Genomic DNA, 25,498 nt, shown 5'->3' with positions numbered 1-25,498 from the left:
CTTACTCCAAGGTGGTCACCACCCAAGAAGTAGTCCAGGCTACAGAGGCTACAGACCAGCTGCTGGAGGAGGTAGTCTTGGGGAGGGCCTGGGAGAGTACTGTGCATATTGAAGGTGGCACAGGCCTGTGGAATAGTCAGACAGGCTATGCAGCAGTGCCACAGGGTCGCCACGCCACCTCTTCCTCCCACCTCACTCCAGGGACACACTCAGCCTGTGTCATCTCCACCTCCATGGGTAGCTCCACACTGAAAAGAGGGGTGCTCCTCTCCGACCATCCCAAATCCAGCTGCTGGAAGTTGTTGAGGACCCAGAGAGACGGTGCAGACCTAGGGCCCCCTCAACAGCTCCCAGAACTCAGCCTGCTGCTTCCTGCTTGCCCAGAGGCCCCGCCATCCCCAGTAGAGCACCTTCCTGCTCATGGTGCAGTCACTCTAAAGGAAAAACTCAAAACAAACCCATTGCCTTTGACTCCAACTCATGGGGACCTCATTTGTTACAGTGTAGGCCCAAGCTCTATAGGGTTTTCTTGACTGTAATATTTACGGAAGCAGATCACCATGCCATTCTTCTTTCTTCAGCAGCACTGCTGGGTGGGTTTGAACTGCCAACCTTTCAGTTAGTAGTCAAGCACAAACCATTTGCACCATCCAGGGACCTCATTCTCTCTAAGGAGGAAAGTTTAATCTCCAGACCAAGACACAGACACTGGCTTCATCTCCAAAACATTTATTCCCAAATTTGAGGTAATCAGTACAAAATTCTCCATCCCACCAGACAATTCTTCAGCCTCCACAATAAGAAGCCTCTTTGAGCTATAAGTGCCTTCTGTAGAATGCCCATGTAGAGTACCCAGTTGGCCCCCTGTTCATAGCTCAATGTGCTCTGTCTGTGCTGGCTGCTCTGCTCCTTTCTTGGCCAGGATCTCAGTCCAGAAACCCACCTCCTTGTCTTTCAGCTTCTGGGCTGCCTTAGTGGTGGTGCCCATCTCCAGGTACCCTTCCTTCTGGTCATATGCTGGCCAATGGGGCAGCCTCTCTCCATTGGGGTCCCTGGGAACAGAATCAAATAGAAATTCCCAAAGTTACAGTGTGGTCTGAAGCAACCTTCTGAAACATGCAGGGATCCATTGGTTTCATCTCTGCCAAGAGGCTCACTTGTCTCCAAGACAGGGAGCTCACCATCTCTGGGGGGAGCTTGTTCCCTTTTAAAAAGCTCCCATTGTTAGAGTACTTTGGTCATAGAGTCAAGAGCTTTACCACTTAAACTTCCCAAATAGGTATACCCAATTACTCCTGTCCCCAACTCTGCTCCTCTCTGCCACCAATCTCACCCATTCCGAGCAAAGTTGGCCCACAGTTTCATCACCATCTTGCTGAGTTTGACCTCCTCTTCTGTGCCACTCTCTGTGGAGAAGGGAAAAGAAAAAAAGCCTTTGATACTCAAAGTATGCTTCATGGACCAGCAGCATCAGAATTAATTGGGGGCTCATTAGAAATGCAGAATGTTGGTCCTTATCCCAGACCTACTGATTCTAAAACTGCATTTTAACAAGATCCTGGGTAATTTGTGTGCACTTCAGGTTTGAGAATTACTGATCTGGGAGTCAGTGATGGGCCTGTAGTCAATCTGTGAGCTGGCTGCATTTATCTTTTTGTGCCCACATGACCCTCCTTCCCCTTCAGAATCACAATGTCACACCCCATAGCTTCCTTCACAGCAGCTCCAACTCCAGGACTGCTCTCCCTTGGGTATTTTCTCAATCTCCTTCACCCACCCCCATTTTGATAGTCTGAAAAAAACAGAGCTGAAATGGTCCTATGGGGTTATATAACCGGGAGATGCCCAGAGGCATTGGTGTGTCAGAGAGAACCAAAAGGTGGGTCACAAGTTTTCTGTAACACTTAGTGGGTAGGTATTGTAGGCATTGGTGAAGGATTTTCTTTCAAATATTGTGTTATTAAATAGATCAAATTTTAAAAGATGTGAGTTTTAGATAAATGTTAAAATAGATGGTAGTTATATAGCACATAGATAGATGGTAGAGAGATAAAAAAAATAGATGCTAGATAATAGAGGAACAGACAAGTTAGAGAGACACACACACATAAGAAATGATTCAAAGTTCACACCAAGTCTAGCCTTACTCTCACTCGCATTCTGTTATGCTCTTAGGAGTGGGAATTGTAGGGATGGCATTCTAGCCCTACAGGCGACCTACTACCTGTCTTATTGATGCCACAGGTCCGGATTCTGAGAGTGACCACAGCTGAGAGCATGTGAATGCGCATCCCCCGTCATGCATGTTAGAGCAGGAGAAAGGCTGGGAACTGCCCAATGTAGTTCAACCCTATTATGGTGAATCCAGGAAACTAAGGCCAGGAAAGAAGGAGGAAATTGCTTAAGGCCACTAAACCGAAGACTTGAGCCCAGGTCTCCTAACTACAAGCTCATAGCCAGCAAAGAGCCATCACCTTTTAAAAATGGGGTCCCGAAGACCGAGAAGAGCTCGTCCCCGTGATCTCCTATCACCGTCTTGGGTTTCATCTCTGGTGAGAAGCTTGGACGATGCTGAAATTTGTACATGTAGGTGGGGCCTCCAGCATCTGAGATACAAGAATTTATGCTCAGTTCATTTTCTAAGATGCATACCTGGATGATATCAAAGTCTCCAGGGGGCCCTGAACATTCAAGGAATTGGTCACACATCTGGGTACTGAGTACACAACACCAACAATATTAATAGTGGCTCAGCTTTGTGAGTGCCAACTGTGTGTTGGGAACTGTGTGGCTCTGCAGGAAGCCCCTGGTTATCATCTCAATTCAGAAATGGAGTTTCAGGAAAGCTCATTAACTCACTTAAGACTTCATAGTTGATTGAGTTGGGGCAGGGATTTGGGCCTAGTATTTGTTGAATGAATGAATGAATGTTGAAATTCCTACATCAATCCACTCAAAATGACTATCCTTATAGGGCCCTAGGTCAATTCATATAAACCCCTTTGCCTACCGATGCCTTCATACACACAAAAATCTATATACATCCAGTGTACGCTACTGTATTTCATTTATAAAAGACTAGTTTTCATTCCTTTGGAGAATATCTACAGTCCAATAGGTGTCTTCAATTTTCCCTAGTTTTGAACATTTTCACTGGTTTAGAAATTTTACAGCTTTTCCCCCCTAAGCATAGTAAGAAATTTACAAAATGCAGAAAAATGAAAAAAAAGATCACTTACAATCCCACCACTCAGAGAAAGCCTTTTTTGGTAATTTAGCACATGTGCCTTTAAAAATATACATAAAATTGAGATAATATCATATTTGCTATTTTGGAATATACTATAATCATTTCTTCACACCATTAAATATCATCCACAAAAAGATTTAACAATAAATGTCATCCCAACACGAGGATTTGTCTCTGCACTGTAGAAAAGGTTAAAGTGCTCAGCTGCCAACTGAGAGGTTGGAGGTTCAAGTCTAACCAGAGGTACCTGAGAAGACAGGCCTGGGAATCTACTTCTGAAAAATCAGCCACTGAAAACCCTAGAGAGCACAGTTATACTCTGACACACAGGCGGTTGCCATGAGTTACAATACAGTCAACTTGACAGCAACTATTAACCTGAAAACATGAGGACTCAGCACAATTCATTTAATCCTTCCCCTCACTTCATCATCGTGCCCTTGGATTAAAAAAAAAAAGAAGTGCTGTTTGGAACAATCAGTCCTTCTGTGGCTCTGAAATCTACTTGTTAAACAGGTGCTTCAAGGCCAAGCTGAATCTCCTGAAGGAGGTGGTTTAGCCTTGCCCCTGCCACTCAAAAGTTTTAGAAAAGAAACAGACGCCAGCCATAGAGGAAAGGCCTTTTGTGAACGAGAGAACTTATTTTAAGAAGTATCTTGCCCTAAAGAAATTCTTTTTTTTTTTTTTTAAAGTTACTGCGCAGGATATATAACACTCCTTTTTTTTTTTTTTTTTATGATTACAACACAGGTCTACAGAGGAAAGCACGGCACAGATTTGGGTAACAGCAATTACGAACAAAAGACACAGAGACTGATAATCAAATATTTGCAAATTAAAACAGAGTGTGCTGTTCTCTGTCTCTCTCTTTTTTTTCTTCAGTTGGGGTAACTTATGAAATTGGCAATATTTTCTAATCTCAGTATCCCAAGTGTGCAAGAGAGTTAAGAAATCCACAGTCTTATACACTGAATAGGAATTTTGCAATAAGTGTCAAGAGCTTTAAAACACTCTTACAGTTCAGCCCAGTAATTTCGCTTCTAAAAAGCAGTCCTAAGAAAATTATTAGAGATGTGGTCAAAGATTTATGCACATAAGAATGAGTATAATGTTATTTGTGGCACCAAAAAAGGAGCAACCAGCCTAAGTAGCCAGTAAGAAGGGATGTTAAAGCCAGTTATAATGTATTCATTCCACGGAATCATATGCAGCCAATGAAATATATGTTTTTCAATGGATTTTCAATGACATTGGGAAATGCCTATAATATAGTATTAAAAAAAATCGTAACATTGATCTTTTAATTATAGGTAAGACATGAAACAATTATTAGGAAAACAAAAACCAAAAAGATTGACAGCAAAGTCTGCAGGCAGAAGAACTATGAGTGATACCTCATTTCTTCTATGTGTGTTCCTGTCTTTCAAAACTTTTTACAATTGTAACAAATTAATTTGTATTCAAAAAAGTTCTTTTTACTTAAAGGACTTTAATTAAGAAGTGACATAAATATAGGAATGAAATAATAAAAAGCCCCTAAACTCAATGTCATGTAATATCCTGGGATGGATGAGACTAGCAGAAGATGCAGAAGGGGACACCACAGGTCAGACAAGTTGCAGGAGGCTAAACCAAATTTATGAAAAAAACAGATTTGATCCCAGGTGGCCCCCAGCTAAAGGGTTTCATCAGGACCCTAGTGAGGAAGAAAGGGTAGGTAGTTAGCACCTGTACATTATGGCTGTGAGGTGTGCTTGGGCACAAAGTAGTTCAGTATTAGGTAGCCTATTCCATGCTATAGGTAGTTTTGATCATGCTCATAAAGTCCTGAATTTAAAAACCCTTCCAGCAGGGTTAGAGAAAGAGGGACCAAGGAAACATTTGTTAGCTTGCACATGAGGAGAATGAGTTACTGAAGTTTGTAGAAAAGGCGAAGTCCAGTAAGGACCTCAAAATGGCATCTAGGAGGAAACATCCATCTACTACCTAGGTGAGCTCCTCCATCGTTAACCTCACATCCCACCTACTCAGCTTTGGGGAAGGTGAGGTTGGAAGATACCATGGAGGACCCTACCCTGGCCCTCAGCTTGTCACAGGCACATGATGGGATGGACAAAATCCTGCCACTGATCCTGACATCCTGCAGACTGCCTCCTCCCACACATCACACTGCTCATTCCTTTTGGTTTTCTTGGTCTCTGACAACCTCCCTGACCCTATGCTTGGCTCCCAATCTTCCCCCAGCTCCATCAATTAACAAAGTAGTTTGCAGGTAGTTCTGACCAAGATGTACCTTCCAATATTTGCTCTCCAGCTCCCATATCATCATGACTTCTAGTAAGGAACACTCGGAGCAGATGCTGTCAGTACTCCCACCCATATCCTCCATTTCTGGACATGCCAGCCTGACATCTACCTCTAGCATCCATAACTATTTGCCTGGGGTCTTTGGCCACTGGAGACTACTCTGTCCCTTCATGCAACAGGTCAAAGTGCCAGGAAATTAAAAACCCATTGGGAACAACCAATGGCTAGTGGGAGTTTGTAGTAAGTACCCAAGCTTCCTTGCTGCTGAGATGGGATGACCCTAAGGCAAGTCCTCTTCTTGTTTCCCAGAGTTCCCAGTGCCAGTTGTCCACAGTGGATACTGCTGAACAATGCATCATTGATTGGCTTCCTTTCTTCTCCTTGGTCGCCTCCTCACGTTCCTACTGGTGTTTTCTGGGATCACCTCTCACATAAAGTACTAGCACTCAGATTCTTTTCTTAGAGTTGGCTTCTGGCAGAAACCAAAACAGAACAGTACCTCACTCCAGGTCAAATGGAATCAAACATTGAGATTGAACTCTCGGCAGTTGCAATATATCTGTCTATGCTGGGGGTGCGGGGGCTGGGAAGGACAAAGGATCTGGAGGTGGACAGCATCCCCTCTCCTGTCCAGCCTCTGGCACTCACCCCTGTGACGACGTGCCACAATCACAGATGGGACACCAAGTGCTGCATCTCCAAGCATGTCCAGGAACAGGTCTTTCTTTTTGACAGAGTCATCTGTCCCACCTAAGTACTTCTCAGTGGTCACCGGAGTCAGTTCCTCAGCGATGGCCTGAATGGATCAAGAGTGAAAAGTGACCACCAGCTGCCCACCCCCAGGTGAGCCGACGTGGCTTCTCCACCCAGTGAGGAAAGCTTGCATTAATAGGACACCAATCAAGCTCTTTGCAGCTCTCATCCAGGGCAGCAAGGTGGGAAAGGCAGGAAAATGGGGGCAGAACCCTCAGGTCTTAGTCTTTGATCTGCCATTTAAGTGCTATATGGTTTTGGCAAGTTCCTTCCCCTTTTGGGGTCTCAGCCACTTCCCATGATTCACTGGACTCTTACAACAAGGGGGTAGGACTTCCACAAGAGCGATGCAGCTGTCTTCTGGTCCAGTTTACCTTCAGAGAGTGGGTAGCCCATCAACTGTTAAAAAAAAAAATGATTACACAGCTGTGAATCATTGAGAATTAATAGGAAGAAACAACCAAGGAAACAAACACAGACTGAAGAGGCTCTTACTTTGCCATGCTTTGATGAGCATGGGCTTCGATAAGTTGGACAAAATCAATAAATCAAATGGACTTATGTTCAGGAACTCAAGGAGTACAGGAGGATGAAAAATGTTTTGCAGAAGTTGCCCCAATTCTTTGCAGCCTACTGTGACATTTACCAGGCTAGAATCCCCCCAGTGCTCAGTGAGTCAGAAGGGAAGGCTGAAGCCAGGTAGTGTTGAAGTAGAGGACTGTGGAGCAGATGACACAGGCCTGCCTCAGATGTCTGAGGAAGCCCCGACTCCTGCCTTTAGGGCTTTGGTCCTTTGGGATAACCTCTGAAATCCTTCTGAGGGGAAAGTCCTTCTTCCCTTTTAGAAGTCAATTTTAACTCACAAGACAGCAGCTTTCTCTGAATCTTTCCAATTAGATTACTAAGAGCATGTGCAGAGACTTACAGAGAAAATATGAAAGCACCAAGCCTTAGGTGGGGGCCCTGGGCCTGAGGCTTAGCTCTTCTTAACTCCCGAGCTCCATCCCCATTCCAGGCTTTGGTTTTCCCACATGAACCATTATTATCTCTACAGGCCCTCCCAGCATCGACGTTTCAGGGTTCATTGATTGGAAGGACACAGTGTTTGGGGGAGGGGTTGCCATGGGCAGCACCACCCATTTGACCATCTCAGAGAAGATTTTCATGGAAATGTCAACTCATGCCGAAGGCAACCAGCAGCCTCGACTCAAAGAGGGCCTTGGAGAATGAAGAGCTCATCCTAACTTGAGATGGTTGTGGGGTAGAGTCTAACATGTGTCCGCTTTCTCACTTTTGGAGGAAGCCAGCCAAACTCTTGCTTGTTGATTCCAACAATGTAGGGGATGGTGTTGAATTTCTTTTCTGCCATAATCTCTTCAGGTGTCTTTGGCAACAGCATCCCATCAACCACAATGGGCAGGAAGGGATAGCTCTGGAAGAGAACAGAGTAGTGAGACCAGAGCTGGGCACAGTCAGTGGTGGAGAGGGGGTGACCAACTTCGGCTTCTCTTAGGACGACGTAATTACTGCTCCCAGAGTGGGTGCACGTGGTTGTGCTGTGTGGGCTATGTGCATTGCCTTGCTCAGGCGAAAATAAACAAACAAGCTCAGGGGCACTCCTCTTTTTCTCACACCTACATTCAGTCTGTCAGCAAATCCTGTATGCTATTCCTTCAAAAATATCCACACTCCCATCCCTTCTTACCACACTGCACTACTACTACCCTAGGTCAAGCTGCCATCATGTCTTGCCTGGATTATGTACAGCAATGTAACAGCCTCGATTTGGGCTCACCTCATCTGCCCGTGTCCCTTCCCTACAGTTTATTTTCAACATAGCAGCCAAAGAGACCCTTTGTGAAATCTAAGGTTATGTTACCCCTGTGTTCAAAACCCTCCAATGGGTTCTCATCTTGATTTGAATCAAAATCTAAATGCTTTAAATGGCCACGCCCCCACCTCCCATTACCTCTTTATCCTGAAGCCTAGTCTGTCCCCTCTCTGATCCACTCAAGTTACACTAACCTTGTGCCCTGGGCCTTTGCAGAAGCTATTCCCTGTGCCTTGAACACTGTTCCTCCAGTTCTCCTGAGAACTGGCTTCCTCACCTCCTCCAGAACTTGGCTCAAATATCACCTTCTCAATGAGCCATTCCCTAAACTTCTACTTAAAATTCAAACCAGGGACATATGCACTGGCAGGTTCTACCCCAATTTCTTGCTTTATTTTTCTCCATAATACTGACTTCCATCAAACACACCACACACTTTGTTTATTGTAATCCCCCCAACCAGAATGTTAGGTTCTAAGAGAGTAGGGAATTTTGTCTTTTTTGGCCTGTTTTGGTGCTCTGGCCCCAGTTTCTAAATCAGATCCTGGCACATAGTAAGTGCTTATTAAATAATCACTGAGAGACTGAATAAATCCAATTGATTCTTCAGGACATCACCCAGGGAGGGGGCAGAGAGGACAGGATTGTAAGATGGTACAGAGGCAATGTCACCAGAAGCTGGTAACCTGTTGAAAGGTGGCAGATGAAGAAGGAGATGGGGAGGATGTGGCTAAAGTATCCAGGCTGTGTGGCTGGGAGGAGGGTGCACCCAGGACTGAGACCCTTGGCTCCCTCCCTGAGGCCCTGTAAAGAGTGCAGCTTGCACAGCCAACCAACCTTGGCCTCTCAGGAGAAGATTTGGGCTCCTCAGTGAAGGTTCCTGAAGAAACTCTTTATCCAGGTAACATCTCTGCCACCCCATGGAGGAAGATTCTAGCTCAGCCTCCACCCAAAGGGGCATTTTGGGGAGCAGGAAATATAAGCAAGAGAAGGTTAGACTGGGTCCGTATGGCACAGAACGGATGACTAGGAGCACTGCACTGGGAGTCTGGGAAATGGGCTCCAGTCCTGCCTCTGGCCCTCCTGGCTGTGTTACCTAGGCCAGTCACTGCCCCTCTCTGGGCCTTGGTAATATAAACACAAGGAGTTACTGTGAATCCACAGAAAGGAGGATTCTTTCATCCAGATTTCACTGGAGATTAAAGTGCAAGGCTTGAAAGTTGTAATTAAAAAAACGAAGGCCCTTACCTCTCTGGGGTCTCCAAGTAAATCAAGACTGAGGAATTTCTGTGAAGACAAAGGCAGAGGCCGTGAATGAGAAGCCTTCCTGGGAAAGAAGCTGATCTTTTGTTAGCTCAGCCCTGGAGGTAACGAGCTGTCCTTCTAGGTGCCACCCTGGCTGGGCCATGAGGAAGTGGGCTGGACCCTGGCTCCCCTGGTATAGGACAGGGGGAGGGGACGGCAGGAACAAGGCAAGGACAACTTCTGGGGTCCCCAATCTAGAGTCGCTGGACATCTCTTGTTTGTGCCACCCTGCCCTGCATCTATTTCCCCTTCTCTTGGAGACCAAAACCAAACCTGTTGCAGTCAAGTCATTTCTGACCCATATTGACCCTATAAAAAGGACAGAGTAAAACTGCCCTATAAGGTTTCCAAGAAGTAACTGGTGGATTTGAATTGCTGACCTTTTGGTTAGCAGTTGTAGTTCTTAACAACTGTGCCACCACGGTTTACTATCTAGCACCCCAATTTTCCTTTGGGGACTTTCCTCTTCCCCACTCTCACCCCTTTGGTCAGAAATGTATATTTGACCTGAGGTGCTCTGTCTCCCTGATCACAATGATTATTTCAGGAATGGTACTTGCTCATGTCATTTTACCCCAAAACTTCTGAGGGAATTATTGGGAAATAGTCATCTCTTTCCAGTAGGGTTTCTAAACTGCTAAAGTGTACGTTTAGAGTGCCATTGTTTTCTTTAATCCCCCAGGGGACAAAACTGCCTCAGAGTGAAGCCAGCACTGAGCATAGGAAGCTGAGAGGTAGAGACAGATAAAAAAAAAACCAAAGGAAACTCACTGTCGTTGAGGTGATTCTGACTCGTAGTGACCTTATAGGACAGAGAAAAATTGTCCCATAAGTTCCCAAGAAGTGGCTGGTGGATTTGAACTGCAGTCCTTTTTGGTTAGCAGCCGAACTCTCAACCACTGCACCTCCAGAGACAGAGAGACTCCCCGTAATATCATTTGAGCACCAGGATCCAGCTGTGTCTGAAACTACCTACTCCTTTCAGTCACCTGAAGATTCTGTTACAACACATTCCCTTTTTTTTTGGCTTGAGACAGTTTGAGATGAGTTTTCTCACCTTGCACTAAAAATTCCTCACTCATACAAGCTCACTGAAACCCGTCCCCACCCCCCCCCAATTATCTTTGGTGTGTGGTCATCAAAATTGCATTGAATGTTACATTACACTGCAGCAAATATGCCTGACAAGTATGCAGGAAGTGACCAGTAAGGGTCTCTCCATTCTGAATTGTAGCTCCAGCAGCCAGGGGTGTGTGTGTGTGTGTGTGTGTGTGTGTGTTTATATTGGGGATAGTGAATAATCATGGAAAGCACTTCCAAATGATCACAGAAAGTCCCAAAAGGAGATTTTAAGACTCTTAGGTTCTCTGGGTTTTCCCAAAGTCACCAACTCTCCCCTTATAAGCAGGGTCCTTTGTGCCTCGTGAAGAATTGTTACAATATTTGTCTCTTTCCAGGCATGAGAAAATACTTGTGTGTTAATTCTTTGAACACTTTGGTCACCTTATTAGGGGTTGAGACACCAGGATCCAAGCCCAGAAACCACACTGGCCTCAACCCATGGGGATACATGCAGAGTCCAGTGCTCTATGCCTGCCCCTGGGAAATCCTGGGAGTATCCTCGGGAGGCCAGGGTCCAGACTGAAAGTCCAAAGGCTCAGGCTACTTTGGAGCTCACCACAAGGGGAATAGCTTGGCTTTAAGGCCTGTATTCTCTGAGGTGTATGCTCTGCTGTAGCTTCTCTGAGATGACAGATGCCATAGCCATCCACCAATCTGCAAATGCCACCTTCTATTTGAAGCATCCCTGCTAGTTAAAATGAAGGCTTCCCCCTCTGTACTCCCACCACAGTTAAAGATGGGTGTGTTTTTCCTTGGACAGTTCCTTGTCTGCATCATCGACTCTGACACCCTCCATAGAGTTAGCATGGATGGATAGATGAATGGATGGATGCATGGATGGATAGATGAATGGATGGATGCATGAATGGATGGAAGGGGTTGGTCAATCCATGGAGTATGTATGAGTTGAACAAATGACTGGATAGAAGGACGGTAACTGGTGGACAGAGGAATCACTGGTTTTTGGAGTGAAGATATATGGTGGATGGATGATGAATGGATGCTGGATGGATTGATAATAGATGGATGTAATGTTATTGATGGATTAGTGGATTGACTGATATTAGATTGGTGAAGCGATATTGATGGATTGGATAGATTTGTAGTTGAGTAGATAGATGGTAAAATGATAAATGGACAGATCGGTGGGTGGATGAATGGCTACCCTAGAATCACAGTTGAGGCAGGGTCTCAGGAAATCTAGAAAACTGGGCTACTACTGAGTTATAATTTAGGTAGTTTCTAAATTAACCAAGATAAATTGTGGCAACCTTTGTTCTTAATAACCTTGCCCCTGAAGTTCAGAATGGTGGTTTCCTCTGAGAAGGAAGGAGGAGAATGGAACTAGAAAGGGATGTCCAGGCATTTTCAGCCAAATCTGTAATGGTTAATTTCTTAAAAATATATCTGAAAACGAGGATGGCAAAATAACAAGTTTTGATAGAACTGGGGGATTTACACAGAATTCTTCATTAATGTTATTTTACTTTTCTGACATTTGATATATTTCACAATAAAAAAGGATAGAAGAAATTACTTATTGAGATCCTTAGGCTAACGCTGCTCCCGAGAGAAAAGAAACTGTCCAGGTAGATTTTTCAGGTAAAGGTGGCAGCTGAAATGATAAAGCCTGGGGCCAAGTTTAAAGGGTGGGACTTATGTGGCCACTAGAATGAATGCACCTACCATCTTCAGCGATGTCTCCAAGAGTTCCTCCTCTGTCTTCTGGCGCAGGCAGTGAACCATGACAGCAGAGGTGGTGGTTTTACACCCAGCCAAGATAGCAAATTTCTGTGGCGATAACAGGTTACAGCAGAATTCAAGAGTGCTATCCCTTCCCTCAAACAATGTAGACAGAACGTTTTACCCTATTTCTTAAGGTAGCATATGATAGTAGAAAAAACCCAGATGGTGTGGGCCCTGGGTCCTAGTCTTGCCTCTGTTATTAATTTGATTTGTGATTTGAGCGAATTACACATTCTCTCTGTCTGTTACCTTAACCAGAACCAGTTGTCCTCAAGCCAATTACAACTCATGGCAACTCCATGTGTTTCAGAGTAAGGCTGTGCTTCATAAGGTTTTCAACGGCTCTGATCTTTCAAAAGGAGATCACCAGGCCTTCTTCTGAGTGCTTAACCATTTTCACCACCCAGGGGCTCCTCAGTTACCTTATGTCCGTTTAAAAGGGCATAATGATCTCAAAGCTGAATGTCTAAAGAGAGTCAGTGTGGAGTGGTGGTTAAGAGCACCAACTCTCAATAATATTGCCTGAATTCATATTTCAGCTCTGCCACTTACATTTGACTTACATTTGACCTTGGACAAGTCACTTAACTTCTCTGTTGTCAGTTTCTACAACTATGGTGTTGTTGTTGTTGTGTGACATTCAGCTGATTTTGACACATAGTGGCCTTACATGACAGAGTAGAACTGCCCTATAAGGTTTTTTAGGCTGTAATCTTTATGGGAGCAGATTCCCAGGTCTTTGTTGATGGAGTGGCTGGTGGGTTCAAAGTGACGACCTTTCAGTTAGCAGCCAAGCACTTAACCTATGTGCCACGAAGGCTCCTCAGCTTCTCCACCCATAGATGGGGATAATGACTGGCCTATCTTAATACCTGAAAGGGCTCAGAAGGGCACCAACACATATTAAAACATGTGCAGAACTACGGGAGGTCCAGTTAAGATGACTCACGTGAAGGCACTTCAGAAACTACAGAATATCATTTAACTCTGAGGCCTAAAGGAAAATAGCCTGGCATCTGTCCCAATGCATAGCAGATGTTGCTTCAAAGTTAAACAAGACAATATGCAAATGAATGGGTGTGGCAGTATTCCAACAAAACTTTATTTATGGACACTGAAATTTGAATTTCATATAATTTTCACAGGTTGTGAAATATTGTTCTTTTGATTTTTTTCAATTACTTAAAAATATAAAAATCATTATCAGCTCATGGGTCATAAAAAATAAACAAACAATGGGCAAGACTCTAAGACAAGCTGAGGGGCTCAGATCACTGCTTGGAGAGCTAGTGACACAAGCCCAGGAGCTTTTTCCCTCTTCAAAAGTAAAAAAAGGTAAAAAAAAGATTCCGCTAAAGGAGAGACTTGCTTCAGCCTATCTTCGAGTTGGACTGGTCTATCCAGCACACCTTTGCCCCCAACTTTTCTGAGAATGGTTCCTTCTTCTGGGCCACGGAGCTCCCATAATAGCTCCTGAAAGCCACGTTCGTATAAGTTGTCCACCCTCCTAACTACAATGAATGGGACCAAGAATAGGCATCCAAGCAAACCTGGGACAGAGAATTTCTTTCGTAAATGATCTGGTATTGGGGCTGAGCACTTCTAGTATGAAAATGATGAAAGCTCTAAAGCAGAGGAGAAAGCCTGACTACTTGCTGAAATCAAAAGGAAATTCTTAAAACTCAGGAGCAGGTGGAGTGGTCATGTGAACTGGAAGCAAAATGTAACCAGAGGAGAAGAAGGAGATGGATAGAAGGCGGACTCCATGATAATGGGGCCATGGTGAGTGTGCACTGGCTCCCCAGAGCCTGGTACAGTGCCTGGTACATACTCAGCACTCAGTATGGATCTGTTATGGAATAAGTTAAATGGCACAGGGAGAAGTAGATGACAAAGAGAGGATGACAACAGAGATAGCTGCATGTCCAAGCCCAGGAATGTCAAGGATCTACCAAAGCAGAAAGAGACAAGAATCTTCCCTTAGACTTGGCAGAGAACAACTGGCCCTGCTAATGCCCTGAATTCAGACTTCTGGTCTCCAAAGCTGTCAGACAGTAAATGCATGTTCTTTAATATCACCGGCTTGTGGCATTTTTTGTGAAGGCAGCACTAGCAAACTAATACCTTGAGCAAGGTGTCTTGTTGTCTGTCCTACTTAGCCATTCTCGCTTCCATAATTCTTCGACAACGTAAGTTGAGTCCTTGGCAAGAAAGACCCCTGAGATTCCAGGAGACCAGGCAGGTTCAGGCAGATGTCCAAAGTGAGACCTACCTCAGCTGCCGACCTGCTTTCATTCTTGACCAAACCAATAGAGAGGGCCACGCCACTCTCGGAAATGGCCCTGTGGAAGAGGTTCTTGGCCAGAGGAGATAAAACCTGTGAGGGGAGTGGAGAGGAGGAGAGTTTATGCTCACAGGGAGGGGTCAATGACACATCTGTTCTTCCAGAGCTACCTCCATTCACAGCTCTGCCCTGGCACATTCCTCTGGGGACAACTCGAGGACTTCAGGAGCATGTTAGAGGACTCGGTGGACATAATAGCTCCTCATCTGCCCTGGGCTCTTCTCCTAGACTGACCCAGGGGCCTGGCTTCCACAAGACAAGCTTAGCGGGGTGGATCAGGAACACAGCATGAGGGCTGGATAGGAAGCGTATGGTACATCTTTATTATCAACAACCAAAAGTACTCTGAAGAACACCTTGGCATATCCCCAACAAACTTTAAATACACATTTCTTAGTTAGCATTTCCATAACTCAGAATTTATCTTAAGCTAATTGATCAAGGAGGCATAAAAAGTTGTATGAGGATATTTTTACCCAACATTGGAAATAACCCAAGTGTCCAATATTATGACATTGGTTAAGTAAGTTAATTTGCATTATTACCATGAATGACTATGCAAACACAAAAACGTTATTGTGGAAGAATATTTAATGCTGTTTTTGTGTGCCGTCAAGTTGATTCTGACTCATAGTGATCCTATAGAACAGAATAGAATTGCCCCACAGGGTTTCCAAGGCTGTGATCTTTACCAAAGCAGATGACCACATCTTTCTCCCGCAGCACGGCTGGCGGGTTCGAACCACTGACCTTTCAGCTAGCAGCCAAGTGCTTAGCCACTGTGTCACCAGGGCTCCTTAAGAATAACATTATGGTGGAATATTTAATGCTTAGGGAGGTACTTATATTGACATGTTAAGGAAGGTTTTTTGACAGACACCAGTACCAGTTGCCACCAAGTCAGTTCTGACTCGTGGAGATCCCATGTGTGTCAGAGTAGAACCGTCCTCTGTAGGGTTTTTGGTGGTTGATTTTTCAAAAGCAGATCACCAGGCCTGTCTTCTGAGGTAACTCTGAGTGGACTCACTCAAACTGCCAACCTTTCAGATAGCAATCAAGCACATTACCTGTTTGTGTACTCAAGGGACTCCTTTAGATAGATAGGCAGATGGATAGATAGACAGACAGACAGATTGATTGACTGATTAAATGAATCATGGAGAAAATACTAGAAAAATACATGTCAAAATGTTAATGTTGAATATCCCTGGGTAGTGCAACTGTGGATGTCTTTTTCCTTCTTTGGGCTTACTTATACTTTTCCTTTTTCTCCACTTTAAAAATATAAAGATTTCCCTCACTGTATGAAGCCAATGCACATTTTAAAAACATGGTAATAGCACTGACCCTCTGCTCAACTGTCAGGCAGCTGGAAGGTTTCTCACAGCTCCCAGCACCTTCTGATCTAGTTTTCCACCTTAGCTTCTCTCAGTGTCTCCCCAGCCGTATTCCCACACCAGCAGACACCTTGTGTCTTAGGGTGGGCTCTCTAGAGAAGCAAAACCAGTAAAGTGTATAAATATATATTACAGACAGATTTATATCAAGGAAATACCTCACACCATGTAGAGACTGGATGTCCCAAGTCCATGTGCCAAGATAGAGGCTTCTCCTGATTCACACAGCCACAGGGACTGGAAAATCCAAGATCAGCATTTCAGAGAGCAGGGCTCCTGCTCACAGTCTGCGAAGATCGATGAATCCCAAGATTGGCAGGCAAAACCACAGGTAAGCTGCTAGCTCAAGTCCCCAGAATAGGAGGTCACATGAACAGGAGCCAGTGGCAGGACCCAGCATGACCAAAAAGCCCCCAAGCCTTGCCAGGATGTCCACTTATATCTGATGCAGGCCACAGGCTCAAGGAAACTCCCTTTCAACTGATTGGTTACTCACAGCAGATCCTATCATGGGGGTGACCACATATCACATCTCAACAGGGAAGTGATCACAACATTATGCAAGTCCCAAAACATTGAGAATCATGGCCCAGCCAAGTTGACACACATCTTAACATCACATTCAACCCCTTGTCACCATGACACCTGTACACATCTCCTTAAACCATACATAATCTATGAATAAAGACAATTATAAGTCATATTTGCACCTAAGATAATACAATGAACACACATACACCCAAAAATGCACTAGCCCTGTTTACATCTTATATTTTAAAAGTGAAGAAAACAAAAATATTTGGTGCACATATACAAAGCAGAAATACTCACAACAATTACAGTCCTCATTTCTGCAACTGGTCATGTGGCTGTAACTGATACTTAGAGCTTCCGTCTTCCATCACCCATTCCGTATTCCCTTGGCCTCAGCAAGTACCTTAGCTGGTTGTGCTTCTGTGCTTGGTGGGGTGACCCAAACCTTCATTCCTGAATGGTCTGGACTATTAGTAGTCATGTCAGAATTCAGTTGCTGTAGTTTTCCATTGACTTTAAAATCACAGGACATGGTAGTACCGACAGACACCCTAAGGGATCTCCTGCATTCCAGACATACTCTTCTTTACCTGCATTACCTAATACCCACCCAATTTCCTCTTGGCAATCAAGATCAATTACACCAGCCAGTATGGTAACTTCTTTGCCTGTTGGACCAGAGTCATAAGGAGCTCAAAGTGGCCAGGTGGCATTCTTAGCTTCCAGTTCAATGGAATCAAATGATGTGTCTCTAGGTGGGAGCATTCCTCCTTTTGGAACTAAGACCACTAGTCCTGCAGAGCATAAGGTCGGGGAACAGGAAGCAAAAATCTTGTGAATGGGTCACTAGGGTAATAGCGAGTGGTGTCATTCCCATTTCTACCCCTTGATTCCTGGACCTATGAATCTGGCTATGGGAGAAACAGCACCATATCTTGGATGCTGCTTTAGAGCATATACAGCCTCCTGGAGAACACTGCCCCAACCTTGCAAGGTATTGCCACCTAGCTGGAACCATAACTGCATCTTTAGAAGGCCAATCCATCATTCTATCAAGTCAGCTGCTTCAAGGTGATGGGGAACATAGTAGGACCACTGAATTCCATGAGCACAGACCCACTGTCACACTTCTTTTGCTGTGAAGTGAGTCCCTTAATCCAAGGCAATGCTGTGTGGGATACCATGACAGTGGACAAGGCATTTTTAAGTCCATGGCTTGTAGTTTTGGAAGAAGCATTGTTTGCAGAGAAGGCAAATCCATATCCAGAGTAAGTGTCTATTTTAGTAAGAACAAAACACTACACTTTCTATAACTGAAGTGGCCCAATGTAATCAGCGGCCACTAGGTTCCTGGATGATCACCTCAATGAATGGCACTATCTGCCACTGACACTTTAAGCACCATTGGATCAGGTGGGTCATATGGTCCAAGTGGCAGAGCAGCCTGCACAGCAGCCTGAACTTTTCGTAGAGCCTTCTGCTGTTCTGGACCCCACTCAAAACTAGCAATTTTTCAATTCACTTGATATATAGGCCAGAGTAGCACACTCAAATTAGGAATATGTTGCCTCTGAAATCCAAAGAGGTCCACTAGGTGTTGCACCTCCTTTTAGTTGTGGGAGGAGCCAGATGCAATAACATATCCTTCACTTTAGAAGGAATATCTTGACATGCTTCACACCACTGGACCCCTAGAAACTTCACTGAGGTGGAAAGTGCCTGAATCTTTGTGGGATTAATTTCCCACAATCTAGCATGCAAATGTTTTACCAGTAAGTCCAGAGTCTTTGACACTTCTTCCTGAATAGGTTGAATCAGCATACTGTCATCAATGTAATGGACCAGTGTGATGTCTTGTGGAAGGGAAAGGCACTCAAGGTCCCTTCAGACTAAATTATGACATAAGGCAGGAGAGGCAATGCAACCCTGAGGTAGACAACTGAAGGTGTATTGCTGGCTTTGCCAGCTGAAAGCCAACTGCTTCTAATGCTCCCTCAAAAGCAAGTATGGAGAAAAAGGCATTAGCCAGATCAATAGCTGCATACCAGGTACCAGGAGATGCATTTATTTGCTCAAGCCATGAGAAAATTAATCTGGAGCAGCAGCTGCAATTGGAGTCACTACCTGGTTAGGTTTTCGATAATCCACTGTCATTCTCCAAGATCCATCTGTTTTTTGTACAGGCCAAATAGGTGAGTTGAATGGGGGTGTGGTAGGAATCACCAGCTTTGCATCCTTCAAGTCCTTCATGGTGGTAGTAATCTCTGCAATCCCTCCAGGGATGCAGTATTGCTTTCAGTTTACTGTTTTCCTAGGTAAGGGCAGTTCTAATGGCTTCCACTTGGCTTTTTCCACCATTATAACCCTTACTCCATTTGTCAGGGATCCAATGTGGGGATTCAGCCAGTTGCCGAGTATATCTATTCCAATTATGCATTCTGGAACTTGGGAAATCACTATGGGATGGGTTCAGGGACACGCTGGACCTACTGTGAGATGGATGTGAGCCAAGACTCCATTAACAACCTGACTTCCACATGCCCCCACACCGACTGGTGGGCCACAGTGATGTTTTGGGTTTCCTGGAATTAGTGTCTATATCCAGTAATCCCCAAAAGTCTGAATATTTTCTTTTCCCCAATGAACAGTCACTCTTGTGAAAGGTCATAGATCCCTTTGGAAGGCTGGGAGAGAGATTGAGAGTATAAATTTTTGGCAGTGTATTGGAGTCCTTCCTCAAGGGGACCTGGCCTCCCTTTCATTCAAGGGGTTGTGGGTCTTTAAATTCACGCATGTCTGGGAATTGATTGAGGGACCCTGACTCTCTTTTGGGTGATTCAAGTTAGGCTGGTGTTCACCCGACCTAGAATTCATCTGTTTATACAGGTCAAATAAATATTTAGTAGATTTCCTATCTATTTCACTCCTAGGAACACCATGACTAAGTAGTCAACATGATAAGTCCGTATAAGTCAGACTACTCTGACTGAATTCATTGTCCATTAGTATACCAAGGCAGGTGTGGTACTTCAAGCTGATTTATTGTAGGCCACCACGTAATCCATGCTTCAGCAACCCAGCCAAATAAACTATTAGATACTTTCCTAACTTCTTGAGTTGAAATATTGTGCTTAGTGGACCCAAGTCAATAAACTCAGACTGATCCACCTTCACGTTGCTTCCACAATTATACTACACCCTTGTTACCCATTCCCACACATATTACCCAGGTCTCTGTACATATTAGAAAAGTCCAGCAGTTCTTTTGGAGTGTAGCGTACCTCCTCCTGGGTCACACTTCTTACTTCACCTTTTAAGGCTCACTGGGACTTAAGTCTAGTATATGTCCAGAAGCCAAAATTGGTAGTGGGAAGTGTTTTGAGGACATTCAGAATCATTTTGTAAAGCATGTGCCCAGGCAATGACTCAGATCACGGCTCTTTAGAGGCAGCTGAGCTAATATCATTAGATCAGAGTGGAGGGGCTAATGGTTTTACTGGGCAAGGCGGTTTAGCAGACAAACATGTAGTAATCTCTTCAGAAAAGAGTAACAGGGCTGGTTCTGTTGTCGGGAGTGATTTGACAGAATTTAGGGGCTTGATGTCTCCAGCTTGCTGATTATCTGCAGATATGTACCCATCCCAAGTTTCAGGATCCCATTGCTTCCCAATCAGTGCCCTCACTTTAACTTTAGACACTTCTCGAGGTTGGCAGTTGAGCTGGTGTTGTAATTCAGCCATTCTTACAATAAGACTGTGGGTTTGGTTTTCATCAATATCAGCTCTGTTACTACAAGAAATAAGAGTTTCTTTCAAAGCACAAGTGAAAACTTTCAGGTCATTTATGCAGCACTTGAGCTGTGGATCTGATGCCCTGATAGCATCTCTTTCGCCAGTATGCCTAGTGAAAGTAGGACCAACCAACTAGCTTCCTTATACTTCTCATTCTGACTAAATTGTAGAAAGGTGTCACACACACAATCACTCAGAGCCTCATCTTTCACTGATATCTGATCTATTTGGATTGCATATTTGGATTGCCACCTTATGCCGTGGATTAGTAGTGCCCTCTTTACTACTGGAAACAGAGTCATCAACATCTTTACAACTAACCAGACTTGAGAATCAATTTAGAAAACTCTTCCTTTCAATTTTGTTTCCCTAGACTCACTCTCAGTACCAAATGTCTCAGGCTGGGTTCTCCAGAGAAACAAAACCAGTAAAGTGTATAAATATATATACAGAGATTTATGTCAAGGAAATGGCTTATAAGGTTGTAGAGGCTGGAGTGTCCCAAGTCCATGTGCCAAGATAGAGGCTTCTCCTAATTCATGTAGCCGCAGGGGCTGGAGATCCCAAGATCGGCAGGTAAGAGGACAGGGCTCTTGCTCCCTGGCTGTGAAGATGGATGAATCCCAAGATCAGCAGGCAAAACCACAGGTAAACTACTAGCTCATGTCCCAAGAACCAGAGGTCAGATGAACACTAGCCAGCTACAGGATCCAGCATGAGCAAAAAGCACCCAAGCCTTGCCAGAATGTCCACTTATATTCGATGCAGGACACAGCTCAAGGAAGCTCCCTTTCAGCTGATAGGCTACTCACAGCAGATTCCATCATGGAGGTGATCATGTATCAAACCTCAATAAGGAAGTGATCACAACATTATTCAACCGCCAAAACACTGAAAATCATAGCCCAGCCAAGTTGATTCAGATAGCCCAGCCTAGATTCTGTCTATGTCTCACAACCTTGGCCAATCCCACCCTGTTTCCTCTTCACATCCCTTGTCTCTCTTGCCCACCTCCCCCAGGTTTCCTCCCCCAGCACACTTCCATCCCTCAGACCAGAGACAGTTGTCCACCCTTTCTGGCATGGTAAAGCCATCAGACCATCTCAGAGGAGGTTCCACCCTTTCTAGCTCTGCTTCCTCTTGATGTGTATGTGGATCTGTTTCAAGCCAAACCGTGAAACTCCACCTTACTCTTGTCCTCGCCTCCTCTTATGCATAATTTATACTCACCACCGCTTCCCAAGAAAAGTGAGGCAAGCCTTAACATTACAATGGTTGGGAAAGAGAGAAAGAGCTCGACCAGGCTAGACAAAGAGAATGTCATGGCTATAGGCTTCATCTGGAGATTTACTCATATGGTCCCAGTGTGCAAAGCTGACCTTTAAGCTCCCTCGAGGCTGAGGAGAGTTTACATATTAGCTCTTTACTCTATGATGTTTGGCAGTGAGTAGGGTTAGCTCTGAATCCAGGCTTTAATAAAAGGTGGCCTTGACTCAACTGGCTGGTTTCCAAGGGACTCATGAGCATCACGGCTGGGTGTCAGGCCTGGTGCTGGGGTCACTTACAAGAACAGAGACACTTGCACCTCCTGCAGACTCTCCAAAGATGGTCACTGAGCCTGGGTTCCCTCCAAAGTTGGCAATGTTCTCCTGGACCCAGTGCAGTGCAGCCACCTGGTCCAAGAGACCCCAGTTCCCTGGGCTGTGCTCATCCCCAGTGCTGTGAGTGAGAGAAGAGGGTGGGGGCGGGGACAGAGATGTCACAGCAAAGGCTCTCAGGACTGTAGATGGGGTGGGGGGCTCCAGCTGGGCCTTCCAGTATAAGACTGGGCTTCCACATCCCTGACACAGGGGTCTTTAACCACCTTCCCCTTCTGTCACATTGTTCCGTTTAGGACTCCACATTTATCCATTTGGCAAACATTTATTTGTCAACCCTTAACTGCTGTGCTGCAGGTTAACTGTCATAATAGAGGAATGTACAAAGTACTGAGATGAATATTTAAGAGGAGGTAACATTTGGGGTGGCTCTTATAGGATGAACAGGAACTTGGTAGGTATAGTAGGTGCTCTAGGCAGAGAGGACAGCATAGGTGGCTCCAAGGAATGAGAAGGTGAAGGGAGGAGGAACTTGAATGTCTCACTAAGGAGCTTAGCAAAGGTCTCCTTGGAGGCTGACCTCGTCAGAGCTAGGTCCTAGCACCCTTATTTGAGGACCAGTGTGCAGATGGAAGAATCCAGTCTCTTACCTGAAGAATCCCCAGATCCCCAGGCGATACTGAATGGTCACCACCACCACGTCTTCATGGGCAGACAAGGCTAGCCCATCGTACATTGATGCCCCGCCCACCATCAGACCACCTCCATGGATCCATACCATTACCTGGACAGGAGGAAGCAACCATGTTGGTTATAGGAAGCAGAACTAGAAGGAACCTCTAGAGGTTGTTTGCTTTGGCCATCAACCTCTTGGTCACAAACAAAGGAGGCCATTGCTCAAAGCCCGCAGTCCCCAGCAAGGCTGGAGCCTTATCTCCCATTCTCCCAATGAAGCTGAAGCCACCACCCCACTCAGTGTATCCTGGCTGCCCCCACTGTCCTCGTTAGCACATCAAGTCTCACCTGAACTCCAAGGCTCCTCATGCTTTCAGTGGGAGCAGCACAGGCCAAGGGTGTCATGTTTTCCCCAACACTTTCATTGTCCTCATGCCTGGACCTCACAACCAGCTCAGCAGACACTGCACGGAGCAGCTTTTGTATTTCAGCTTTGCCTGACTTAGCTCTTCTGTGAGGAATGGAACTTCTCCCCCAGAGCAAATGATTATCCCAAGAGTAGCACATGTCCCTGATGATATCTCTTCCTAACATGCCTTGCCTCCTTCCCTCTGCATCCTCTGAATCCCCAAACCCCAGCAACCCTCCAAAGCCCAGCCCAAAATCAGCCTCTTTCAAGCTGAGACCCTGCCATGTGCCAGGGACTGTGCTAAGAATTGAGGATGAAAGTGGACATAACCATTCACAGCTTATGGTTCTTGAATTAAAAGAATTCACATAACTGGGGAGAAGTGGGAGTGGCTAAAATAATACTATTGTCCATAAAAAGAAGACACACTTTTATAACACACACTTATGTGCCAGGTACTGTTTTAAGCACTTCAAATCATTTCATGTTCATTCAACCACCCATGAGGTGGGGCCAAGATGCCTGAATAGCCAGGTGATTCCAGCTATCCCGCTTACAACAAAGACCTGAAAAATCAAGTGAAACAATTGTTTTTATGACAAGCTAGGGGCCCTGAACATCAATGGCAAAGTTAGAAAACGGACTGAGTAGCATGAGGAGAAAGAGATGGTTCAGAAGTGGAGAAGACTTCCTGGAGTTGAATCACTGGAATCCCTCAGGCACAACTCACAGGAGAGGATGTGGCGGGCTGGTGGTAGCATCCAGCCGCAGCTTCCTTAGGGAGAAGCAGCCAGCTGCACAGCCTACTAACACCTCTAGAACCAGAGAAGAACAGCACTCTCGGCAAAAGCTAAGTATTTGCGTATATTTAACCACGCCCCCGGAGCCCAAGCCAGCTTCAGGGCTGCTGATTTCCCTAGGCCTGAGACAGGCCCATTTGAGCACCCCAAGCCATGCTCCTGGGCTTGGAGAAGGAATACATTCACACCAGGGGAAAAGATAATTTGCCAGCTCCACTAACATGGGGAGATCAGGACAAAAGCGGCTCCTGTCCAGGCATAAACACTCCATGGACTTTGAATAACTTCCCCCCTGCATGGACCTCTGTGGGCCTATTTCAGGAGAATAGGACCTTCTTGGCGGACTGCAACTGTTTAAGCTGTGTGGTGGAGAGGTGCATGTTTGATATTTGACACTGCTTTGCCTATTAAGCAGGCTCCTCACATACCCACATCAGGGGCCTAAGGACTGGTGGCTCCACTCAGGTCACCCAGCCATTCACAACAGAGGTCCAAGAATAACTGGTACTTCCCAGATCTTACAACGAAAAGCCTTGGGTGCCCATGGTCTGTCTGCAGAACCCACCCACCTGTACGATCTAGGGAATGTGCTTTCCTCAGAGACACTCAGGGGAAAATTCTCAACCCCCTGCCCTGTTCAGAGTGTGATCCCCTGCTGCAACCAGATACTGGTACCTACACCAAACACACCTGCTTCTCTAAGACTGTAGGTCAGAAAGTGTAACACACATTGATAACCAGCTACCTGGACACCTGAGCTGAATCCACACAAGTGAGTGGACTCATAAGCTCATATACCTGATAACAGCTCTAGCCATCTGGTGACAGGACATCAGAGCTCCAAAGGCGAAAATAATCAAGCTAGATCACTCAAGCAACCCATTTGGGCACATCAAAACAAAAGAAAACAAACCAAGAAACTATGATAGAGTACGCAAACATAAAATAAACTAACACAATAACTTACAGATGGCTCAGAGACAACAGTCAATACCAAATCACATAAAGAAACAGACCATGATTGCTTCAACTAACTCTCAAAACAGAGAATCAAAGGATCTTCTGGATGAAGGTGGCTTCCTGGAATTACTGGACGCAGAATTCAAAACATTAATATACAGAACTCTTGAAGACATTAGGAAGGAGATCAGGCAATATGCAGAACAAGCCAAGGAACATACAGATAAAAGAGTTGAAGAAATTAAAAAGGTTATTCGAGAACATGAAAAATTGAATAAGCTCCAAGAATCCATAGAGAGACAGCAATCAGAAATTCAGAAGATTAACAATAAAATTACAGAATTAGACAACTCAGTAGAAAGTCAGAGGAGCAGGATCAAGCAAGTGGAAGGCAGAATTGGTGACCTTGAAGATAAAGCACTTGGCACCAATATATTTGAAGAAAATTCAGATAAAAGAATTTTTTTTTAATGAAGGAAACATAGGAATGATGAGGGACTCTATCAAGAGAAATAACCTACGAGTGATTGGAATGCCAGAACAGGGAAGGATAACAGAAAGTACAGAGAGAATTGTTGAATAATTGTTGTCAGTAAACTTCCCTGATATCGTGAAAGATGAAAAGACATCAATCCAAGATGCTTATCGAACTCCATATAAGGTAGATGTTAAAAGA

At 44.8% G+C, this 25,498-nt stretch overlaps 1 protein-coding gene across 2 annotated transcripts in view; it reads right to left on the bottom strand.

Moving 5' to 3' along the window:
* Positions 1-868: 868 nt before the first annotated feature.
* The window catches only part of LOC100673502 (liver carboxylesterase 1-like), a 42,363-nt gene continuing 17,733 nt past the window's right edge, over positions 869-25,498 (bottom strand). For both annotated transcript variants that reach the window (XM_064274017.1, XM_064274018.1), the window contains exons 4-14: positions 22,629-22,762; positions 21,946-22,099; positions 14,587-14,691; positions 12,255-12,359; positions 9,390-9,428; positions 7,602-7,742; positions 6,629-6,709; positions 6,206-6,353; positions 2,475-2,606; positions 1,334-1,406; positions 869-1,052 (exon numbers count right to left, since the gene is read on the bottom strand). In XM_064274017.1, the coding sequence (XP_064130087.1) occupies positions 869-1,052; positions 1,334-1,406; positions 2,475-2,606; positions 6,206-6,353; positions 6,629-6,709; positions 7,602-7,742; positions 9,390-9,428; positions 12,255-12,359; positions 14,587-14,691; positions 21,946-22,099; positions 22,629-22,762 (1,296 nt within the window). The remainder of the gene's footprint in view (positions 1,053-1,333; positions 1,407-2,474; positions 2,607-6,205; positions 6,354-6,628; positions 6,710-7,601; positions 7,743-9,389; positions 9,429-12,254; positions 12,360-14,586; positions 14,692-21,945; positions 22,100-22,628; positions 22,763-25,498) is intronic.

This window comes from Loxodonta africana, chromosome 21 (genome assembly GCF_030014295.1).
Source record: "Loxodonta africana isolate mLoxAfr1 chromosome 21, mLoxAfr1.hap2, whole genome shotgun sequence".
Classification (NCBI taxonomy): Eukaryota; Metazoa; Chordata; class Mammalia; order Proboscidea; family Elephantidae; genus Loxodonta; species Loxodonta africana.
The sequence above is the reverse complement of the archived record's forward strand: the minus strand, read 5'-3'. Positions and strand labels throughout refer to the sequence as shown.